The following is an 11,064-nucleotide window of genomic DNA, read 5'->3' as shown; positions in this document are numbered from 1 at the left end:
TGAGCAAGAATCCCCAGTTGCCATAGACATGTAAGGCGCTAGCCTTTAGGAAACAGACACACATCTCACCTCTGTCTGCGTGAGTTCGAGTCTCGGCTAGACCAGAGTGGGTATGTTAGAAAGCTTGCTAGTAGCTTTCCGTGAGTCGGTGGTTCTTCCGGACGTCGGCCTGTGTTATCCCTCCACGAAGTGCCGCCATGTATAGCCTATCATGTGCTAAAAATGGTGTTGCTCCATCCCATCCCAGCCGACCCCAGCTTGTAGTGAGCAAAAATACTCTTCAATACAAGAAGTGGGTTGCGCTAACCTACCATTCTCACTCCTGCAAGTACCAATGTTGAATTTTGCAACAGACGAGTTGGATAACATAGTATTCCTTGAAAATAATGTTTCCTTCCATTTTTTGTTGTTGCAACAACTCCTTGTATTGCTGAAGGTAGGAATCATGCACTGTTGGCTGTGTTTTCAAGTTGGTCGTGGCATGAGTGAAGCGTTCGAGTTCGTGGAATCAAAGCATTCTCCATGTGGTCAGGCAAATATTTGCGATTTGCAAGCAAAGTAATTTTATTCTTGCACGAATTGTGAAAGAGTTGAAAACAATACACAACGTATAACCTATGTATGTGTTACACACCAAAGCGGACAGAAAGCAGTTTAGAAGGACAGAACGACAGATCGAAAGCCATATGCCAATCTGATTTTGGAAGGCATTTGATGTATCAAACCAACTGGAACCGGTCCAGCCATGTAAGGATACCAGATCAATATTTGTACAGCTTTGATACAATGGTATTCAGGCCCGGCCGTAGGGCAAGGATAACGTGGCAACCGCCTTGTGACCCGCGCTTTTAGGCAATGCATTTTTGTTGTTGCTTTGGTTCCCGCGCTCATCGCTATGTGCCTTGGGCCTCCCATGCGGTCTTTGGCCCCACACATCCTAGGGCCGGGCCTGACAGTATTGAAGCCCGTGCGTTTATGTCTTTTTTTCCTGTAATCTCTGCGCCGACCTGTAATCCGTGCGTCTACATGTAATCCGTGCGGCATATTTTGTCATATTTTGCTTAAATTATAAATTATACCAGAAAAGAAGCAGTACAGATATCACAGAAAAATAGACTGGTGGCACACAGATCCTGATACTGCGTATATAATGTGGAAAATGATAATATGATCATTTTTAATGCCATGATAAACATTTACATTAGATTTTGAAGTATTTTGTTCCCCACAAAAAATGTTGTTATTTCGCTAATTAATTGGCAAAATTGACTGACCAGGTATATAACCAGAAAGATAAAAGGGTAACATGGAGTGAAATGAACTTGAGCACTTGTGCATCTTTTGTTAAGTTGGTTATCTCATGATATAATAATTCGGTTATCAAAATACTTCTTTTTCTTTAAAAGCAAAAGGATAAACACAAATACAAACGTAACATAACATAGAATGTTTCTCTTTCACTTTATGCATGCCAAAATTGACACCATTTTTATGGCGAACAAAATACAACTTGAGAAAAGAACCATTTTTTTTATTGTCCAAAGGCCGAATCGTTTACTTTCCTTCATGGTTATTGTTGTCGCTACCAACAGATGTATTTGAAAATACTCTAGTCGTACTCGATGGTGGACAGCATCGACAAACCTTGATACAGATTATGAAGACAAGAGGAAATGCGTCAAGCAAATGGGACATTTTCTTCTAGCAGGAATAATACTACATTTAGGTGTATGAATATCTATTACAAGCTCCCAAACAAATTGAGAAAATGAAAAGAAGAAACGTCAACTTCTTACTTTGACGATCAACAGCGGTATTTCTGTTGGTAGAACTTTGGATCCGTAATCCAAGAGTCTCGGACTTGATAACTGTCCTGGCCAGCCATGGTCGGCTGCTTCCGTGTGTCATTGGGAAAGGCTTTCAGCTCCAATTTCTTCGCCATGATTAAGCCAGTAAGGTGTCTTTTACTGACTCTAATCGTATTGGCAATGAGTGATGTTCATACCATCGGAGAGTGTAAATATCCTATTACTTTCTTTATTTAATTTTTATTTCTTCAGTTGTGGAACGAATTCAACCAGATATTACAGCATACTTTGGACTGTCCAGATATTGGCGTTATATATCCACCGAATCGGCCTATTCCGCGTGTTGGGTAATTTTGCGCAACGATACATCATTTCCATAAGCATTGAATCACGTGTTGTTTTGGGATTAAAATTGCATCAAGAAAGAACGATCGTCCTTTAATTAAAGAAAGTATTCATAAAGTATACCAAAATATCCCTCATTTATGTTATAAATGCATATGAAAATGTAATTTCTAAATGTCAGCATGAAGACTCACTGCATGACCTTCTTGAACTTGTAACCCAGAAAAACCTATTTATTAGTTCTCGTTTAGAATGATACAAAAACGAATACATTATTTAATAGAGACAGCTGTTTACCTAGAACAATACTGTATCTTAATACAAGTTCCTAATTTTGTAAGTTGTCCCACGCCAACTTTGTCGTCTGCTATCCAATTTGTCAACCGCTCGAACGGATTCTCAAGAAATTCTCACGTTTATACTCTGTTTCTAAATTCTTAGTAACATTTTCCATGAACGAGATGATGCAAACACATTACATCCTACTCATTGTTGTTTATCTTCAACATAATAACTTATTTTGTTTTTATAAAATATTGAACTTTAAAAAATTTATGTACAAGATCGGTTCAGTTTGCTTAATATCTCTTGCCATTTAGTGGCGTTGTTACGTTAAATTTTGTAAAGTCGTCTATAAACCTGAACTAGTTTCTCAGTTGAAATGTAGACAGAAAGAGTCCAAAGTAATATATTTCATTTCGATAGATCGATTCATTAACATCACTTCTTTCCAAAGCCATGCGCAGAATAGGCCGATATATCGCGAGTCATGAAAACACATGGGTAGTATCCCGTGTGTCCAAACTTAGTATTATTTAAACAAAATGTTCTGGCGACAATTTCCACTTTGTAAATGGTAAGCATTGTAGTATTTTATTTTCGTCAATCTGTCGAATTCGGTATGCGTTTTGCGACAATATTGGTAACGGAAACCTTACATGCGCAGAATCGCCCGAGAGCGGTGTGTGTGTGTGTGTGTGTGTGTGTGTGCGTGTGTGTGTGTGTGTAAAATGTTAATAGTAATAACAGTAAATAGCAACATATTCTAAATTATGTATGCTTAAATTAGAAACAATAAAGATGATAACCTACACAGTGTCATTTGTTCAATTTTTCCCCCGTGTTTCCTGTACCACTCGTGCGTATCGCCTTGTCCCTAACGGGAATAAATCTGCATTTTGCAGCCGTCCCAACATAATGTAAAATAAGCAGGGTAAATTAATTTTCTTCTTGGATAAATTATCTTAGATTATTCAATATACATTGTTGAAATTTAAAACTCTTACGCGTTATAAATAAATACATTAACCATTCGCATAGCTTTTATTTAGTAATTTAAATTTTAGTAAATAATTACATCCATGCCATCATAAAATGAAACTATTTTTTACTGCTTTTGGTTTTCCCCATAATGACTATTTTTTAAAGGCATAATGTCATATTGATTAAAAAGAAATTAGATGATTAGAACAAAATGACTTTATTTGGATGTAATAAGTATACAGGTGACTTAACTTAATGTATAAGGACTCACGTGGACACCATTTAATTAGAAAATTCATCATATGTAATCTTTACCAAAAACTTAATATTGTAATCATAGTCGACACAATCATTATATAGACTACAAATTAGCGACACACAAATTCACAAAATTTGAAACAAAAATTTATTTTTGAAATCGGGTGACTGCATCTGTACAGGTAGGAGGCAAAGACTGGTTAACAAACAAAACAAAATATAAAAATAAATTCAGGCATATATTTGACCTATCCATAAACTCCGCCCACCGCATGGTAATATCCAATGAAACAACAACTTACACCGTGCAAAGTGACTCTAGAAACGAACTCGCCAAGGCAAAGTTTATGAAGCTTCACAACAGAAACGATTTATGTACAACCGATTTTCATTGCCTGTTTGTATCCCTTATATACATGATATGTGATAGTTGCTTAGAGATATTCAACGCCAATAGGATTATGTAATTATTATTAAAGAAAGGAAAGAGTGAAAAATAAAGGAACTTTTTTTAAAAAGCTAGGATACAGCCAGTACAATGGTGATATACATACATGGGTTTAGTGGAGAGGTTTACGGTAACTGTTAGAGTGAAATTAACAAATTAATTGTATCGCCCTCATCGTATTACCCATTAAAAGTTATCTATGACGAAACCTTACTTTTAACACCATCATCGCATTACCCCAGTAACAAATTATCTGCGATGGGACCTGACTTTTATCATCATTATCGTATTACGCCAGTAATAAATTATATACGATGTAGCCTTACTTTTAACACCGCCATCGTATTACCATTGTAAACAATTATATACAATGAAACCTTACTTTTAACACCGTATCGTATAACCCCAGTAACACAGTTCTAGTGTTACCATTATACATTTAAAACAGGTGTTAATGAGAGGAAATGGTGTCATATATTTTTATAACCGTATAACCCATCCATTTTTGCCTGACAAATACTCCTTTTACAAGGTAAACCCAAGGTTTACACTCGACACGTTTTGTTTTAATGATGTAATTAAGCATCTAAGAATTGAAAAATAAATTGGTAAATATTTAACTACCTTAATAATGAGATTTGCTCTTAATTAAAACTGTTCAGAATGTTGTCATGACATAATTTCACCTTTATGTAAAAGCTGCGATGTGTTTTTCTTTTTTCTTCATTTCAAGACAGAAATGTACATGATGTTGATATTGCTTCATTTCCGGCTAACGTAAATAACGCTCGCTTCCAACGCTTTAGTTTTGCAAGGGCTTATATTGCCACAGCACTTTATTTGAAAAAAATTTTTGGGACCGGATAAACCAATCACTTCATATCCGACATTCTAAATGTTTTAAATTCTTTTTAAATGCAATAAATCATGGTTTGCATTCCTGGACGAATAACAGACCACAATTCCTAAATGAAATGAAGGCTATATCTGGCTGCGATTGAAAACCTCCGTGTTGTAGGCACATCCATTGAACGTATAGCATAAACGTAGTAAATGATTACGTAAGAATAATTATTACACGTGCTTTGCTTTGTGCAAACGTTTGCCTGACGGCTTTTAAAGAACCTGACACTCGCGGGGTCAAAACCCTTCTCCCATCTCTTCCCGTCCCTCCCCCCAACATTCGAACAATGCAAATTTTGTATGATACACATGCTACAATTTTGTTCCTCATTTTCTTTATAGTTATTGATTTCTTTACATGACACAGTTAATTGGCTGTAAGGGAACTAAGTGTGATTAATTATGTCACATTCGTGTATACATTGTAAAGTACAGCCAAACTACATCATACGTAGTTTTCGGGGGAACTGTATTGCACTAAATTAAACGATAATACCATGGGCGTCCGCAGCAATGCTTCCAGCGGTGGAAGGGGCAAAGCCAAAATACGAAGGACCAGGCTAATACTGCAAATCTCATTCACCACCCACCATCTCCTGAGGACGCTCATGAACAGCAATATTATTGCTTTACCAGGAAAAGTAAAGAGACAGCTGGGTCTGGATTGGAGAAATCTATACCTCATAACTGATTTTATGTTACATGATGGATCTTTACTATCGCGTCCACGGAAATCGTCAACAAAAGAATACTTCTTAATATGTAATGCAAGGGTAGCGATGTGGGTGTCATTAGCATCGAAAAGAAATGTGACCTCCGATCATTAAATATGGAGGCAGCAATATCCATACTCAAACCTCTGTTACTTACATATGTCAGGCAGCAATATCCATACTCAAACGTCCGTCACTTACATATGCCAATCAAACGTTTCACAATCCATATATATGGAATCAAAATGCAGCTATAAACAAGTCACAATGAAGTATAAGACAGGAGATTAGCACATTTACACATAGCTTAATTATTCGTAAAAGCGACCAAAAGCAATATATAACAAGCTTGGTGTTTCTTTGACATTTAAACGTTGAAGAAAGCAACATATGTAACTACTGTACAAACACCCATATATCACATGCATGAACACCGGTACATTACCATCAAATATTCATTTTGTGTAGCGGTATGTACAGCAAACACAGCCATGTGAATCAAAACTATTCATGAAAACAGGTTATAACATAAATCTGTTGAAAGATCTTAAACTTTATTAATAACTATTACACACACACACACACACACACACACACACACACACAGAGCTGTTCATAAAATTAAAGCTATGAGCATATTTAAAAAAGAAAAGACAATTCAAAAAATATACAGTAGTGTTTAAACTGCGTAAGATAACCTTTAAAAATATGCCTTGGTAATTTGTTTGATAAAGAAGGTTTCAGTAGAACAAAAACAAAAACTGAAAAGTGTTCTTGGAAAATACAAAGTTGTTGAAAATTTTACAAAGTATAATTCCATTCAAATTACCGGGTACATTCTTTAAAGGCCCGTAGGTGTTAAAAACTGATAACGGCCTCCTGCATTTAATGCGCTTTATCCTTCAGATCTAATTAATTTGCCCATCAGCCTACATTATACAGCAGGGGTGCACAATCTTTTCGGCCAAGGGCCAGACTGCATTTTATAAGACCACTCGAGGGCCGCAAACACTAATGTCTGTAATATAATTACTGTTCGCGGGCCAGATTTCGGTCTTGTTTTATTTTGCCATGAGGACCGGACAGAACAAGTTCGCGGGCCGGGGGTTGTGCACCCCTGCTATACAGAAATCCAAACGATCTTCTGACGTGCACATTATCTGGCATATTACGCTGATGGAAACGTATTTCATGGAAAGGAAATCTAGTCCAATTGTTAGAAAGAAACAATTAGTAACGGCCTTTATTATCCCAAAGCACCAGACCGTCGATCTTAACTGCAGGTAGTGCAGGAACTTGATTGGTCATGTTATAGGTAGGTTGTTTGTTGGTAAGGTAATTTCAAGCTATGGTTATGTGATTCACGTCGCATGGTTAAAGATGGAATGGACTCTGTTGTACCGTATAACTGCCATATATTTTCGACGTCCCCTTTACTAAGATCGATTATTAAGTCAACGTCATTATCATTTGGTTCTGTAATTGATGGCCTTTTACGTGTCTGTAGGTCGTGTTGACTTGAAGGAGATGATAAACTATTACGCTCCACTCCGGACTTAAAATTATCCATCATAACATTCCCATCATCATCAATTATTAGATTCACAACATTTGCATATTCACCATTCACTCGCTCAGTTTTCTTGTGACCAGAACTAAAATCGTTTTCCTTTGTCACGCTTGTTTCTTTGCCTTTGCCATTTTTCGTAGTTTTGTCATTATTGGTAGTTATTTCCTTGTTCGTGCCAAACTCATCTTTCACAGTCCCTTTTTCCTTGTTTCTGTCCTTTTCAATCTCCTTATCCTCTTCCCCCTTTGCTTTTTGTTCAGCTTCTCTTGCAGCCTCTTCAACTGGATCATACTGTTCCACTACAAAATCATATACTGGCCAGTATTGCTTGAATTCAGCCACAATTTCGTCAATTTGTCCTTTGAAACTAAGAGTCTTTAAATTAAGTCTGACGGATTTTGATGACAGCACGTTTTTCAGCAACATCGGCACGAAACCACCAGCTAATGTTGCCAGGGTCTGGTTGGTAGATGAGATTTGATGTGTACTTCCAAACGCCATCACTACCAGCATTACGAAAAACAGGAACACGACAATTATGGAGAACTTTCCAGTTGCCCGAAGAAGATTTATGTAAACCGGTCCGGGTGCTCCATGAACTCGGATCTCACAGAATTTTTTAAACAGTTTAAGGGGTATCCTTGGTGTATCGTACGAGTCAAGGAACAATAACAAGTGACCAATCTTCCATCGAGGTTCTTTTTTCTCCATACTTAGTGTTACTGGAATTTCATCCACGGCCTCGATGGGCTTGACCCGGAAGGCAGCATTCTCCTGCATACTGGAAGGAAGACTTGCAATCTTTCTCAGATCTTCTACTTTCTCCGTTATCTCCTCGATGATTGTTTTATTGAATATCAGATAGTTCTCATAAACGTTGTCATAGCAATTATGCATGTACACGAGAACAAGGAGCGCCATGGTAACATATCTCAGCGTGCTGCCCGCGTTGACAATGATTCCCATCATGGTAAAGGCCATAACTTCCACACAAAGACCCGTCGCTTCTGTAAAGATCAGGACCGTTGAAAACATTACCGTCAGACAAAAGAGTCCCAATGTAACTTGCAGGATTTGCCTACAAAATGTGTTGAACCTACCCTTCCCGCTAAAGCACGAGGAATATCTGTCATCAAGATCAAGTGAACTTTGGCCACGTCGATGGACATTCTGATCCATGGATATCATTTTTTTATGGATCATTTGAACTGTTTCTGGTCGTTTACTAGACTGGCTTGAACTGTCGAATTCAATATTTTGTCCAAGCTTTTTCCTCGAATGATACATTAGTCTATAGGAAAGGTATATTGTCGGAATGCAGTAGATTGCAATGATCACAGCACATATGGGCATTGCAAAGATAGCATATAATGGACCAAAGACCAAGGCGAGCAGACCACATTTTCTAAACGGCCACAGTGAAATTCTGAGGATCACTTGAAGGACGCTTGTTTTGTTCACGCTGTCCATATCACTAAGCGCAGCCATCGCGACAGATTTCAACTTTTTCCTCAGACAGGGGCCAGAAAAGCCAATCAGCAATCCCGATAGAAAATAGAAAGCATACATAACGAGAAATATTGGATGTGTTGGAGTAAAATATTGAACAACGTTCTCCCTATACATATCAAACTTCTCTCGCAAGCCTAGCTGTGCTATCACGCTTCTTCTGTTGGACAGTTCTTCCATCTCAAATTTGTAGTAGATAACGATTCTTATGTAGAACGGCAGTGGGATTACTAGAAGCATTAGGACCTTGATGAGCCATTTGACGCACATATGCCACGTGCATTTGCGTCGGAAAAGGGGTTCGACGGAGGCGTATATACTGCGGTCACAGCATTCATAAAATGGGTCAAGCGCCTTTATTTTACATCGCACCATATTATCATACAGTGTACGAATAAGACCCGTTGGGGGATCGTCTTCAGGTATAATTCGCTTTCCCTTAACCTTTATTCTTAGCTCTGGTACTTTGACGTGCACTATTTGCTCTTTAGGCAGGTTTTCAATACACTCGCGGAATTTTTTCCAATCTGACATCTCCTCCAATGTCAGTCTGGTATTGCATCTTATTGATGTTTGCGTACTTTCGCTTATGAATAGCTTCATTTTTAAGTCTTTTTGTAGTTTGACTACATATTCCGAAGCAACATATGCCGCCGTATAAAGTTGCGCTGGCAGTAAAAGGGGGCCAAAAAGAAACATTGCAACCTTCACAAGTGCTATGCAAACGTACAAGACTGTGATCCAAAATTTCTCTTCCTGTTTAGAACAGAGCCAATTCCCGTCCGAATCTTTTGAACAGCAATTGTTCGCAAACTCTGCGTAATCACCTTGACTTTCAACGATTGCATTGCACACATAGATGTTTTCGCGCTTCTTATCCAAGTTTGTTTCTGTATTGTCCGGGCCGATAACCCTAAATGAATCAAACGATTTTTCACGTAATATATCCACCCTTTCTTGAGAAGTCAGATTTCCGAAGCATCCAAAAGGTTTGTCAGTTAAATAGACATCTAAAGTTTGGATACCGATTGTGAGAATGGTCATTGACAAAATGTCATAGTTAAATGACAGCGTAAGGAGAGTTTGTCCATGTGCGCTGCTTGTTCTATACCACTTCCACGGCTTGTAGTATTGAGAAACATCGGTATACAGAGGATCCTCACTGTAATTGGACATGTGAACATGAAATATGTGCATAACCGCTTGGCTGGACATTTGGTGAAATAACGCGTCATTCGCAAGCAACACATCACATGTAGAACTTGTGTCCTGATCGGATGGTGGCTGAATGGAATTGATTGAAGCATCAGCAACCGAGCAAATAATGCCAAGGAAAATTGGTATCAGAGAATTGACAGCAGTGTAGTTTTTACCCATTGTTAATTCTGTGTTTCTGTCCGCTTAACAACCTAGAATAATGAGCAAACAAAAATTATTTAACATTTAAAATTATATAACATTTAAGATGCCATTCATTACACGCAAAATGTGAAGTCTTCTTCTATGTAACTCGCATTTAAGATAAAACATCACACACACACACACACACACACACACACACACACACACACACACACACGTGTGTTAGAAATTCTAGTTTAAATGACCAATTAATAAATAAAATTTATAATGTTAATATACAACACAAACATCATTTATAAAGACGAAATTAAAGGAATTAGTATTCATTACTACATTTCTACATTTATTAGATTGTCGGAGAAAGCAAATAACTATAAATTTCCTATATCTTATTTGAATTAGTCGGAACCATTTCCTCATGCTTCCCCACGTTATCCGAAACATTCCTCTACTGTGATTGAATTAGTCGGAACCATTTCCACATACTTCCCCACGTTATCTAAAACATTCCTATATTGTAGTTGAATACAATTTGGAAGTGTCGTTTTAGTCCAATGCATATTTAAGTTATTGTTTGTGGTTCATTAAACGGCCTACTGAATTTGATGAAAATAACTACTATTCTGGAAAGTTTAATGAAATTGTTGAAATAAAAAATAAAAAACCCTATATAAATGTGAAATATAGCACTGTTACATTCTTGAACGGTAATGGCCGAGAATATCCGTATTATTTCTTCGTTTATTCGGAGCATAAAACAGAAATAGTATGAATTATTGGATGTTCACTTGTGGATTTTGTACTTTTTTTCGTGGTAACATTAGCAACCCAGCTTGCCTTAGTTTATAAATTGGGCATTTAATCTATTCTATGAAAGCCATCGTT

At 37.4% G+C, this 11,064-nt stretch overlaps 1 protein-coding gene across 1 annotated transcript in view; it reads right to left on the bottom strand.

Annotated features, from left to right (window-relative positions):
• Positions 1-3,627: 3,627 nt before the first annotated feature.
• The window catches only part of LOC149796860 (uncharacterized), a 41,934-nt gene continuing 34,497 nt past the window's right edge, over positions 3,628-11,064 (bottom strand). Inside the window, exon 3 of the mRNA XM_089961503.1 lies at positions 3,628-10,226. Within this exon, the coding sequence (XP_089817629.1) occupies positions 7,048-10,194 (3,147 nt within the window). The 5' untranslated portion in view covers positions 10,195-10,226 and the 3' untranslated portion in view covers positions 3,628-7,047. The remainder of the gene's footprint in view (positions 10,227-11,064) is intronic.

This window comes from Sinohyriopsis cumingii, chromosome 6 (genome assembly GCF_028554795.1).
Source record: "Sinohyriopsis cumingii isolate HCF-2022 chromosome 6, ASM2855479v2, whole genome shotgun sequence".
NCBI lineage: Eukaryota > Metazoa > Mollusca > Bivalvia > Unionida > Unionidae > Sinohyriopsis > Sinohyriopsis cumingii.
This window is presented reverse-complemented; position numbering and strand designations above follow the sequence as displayed.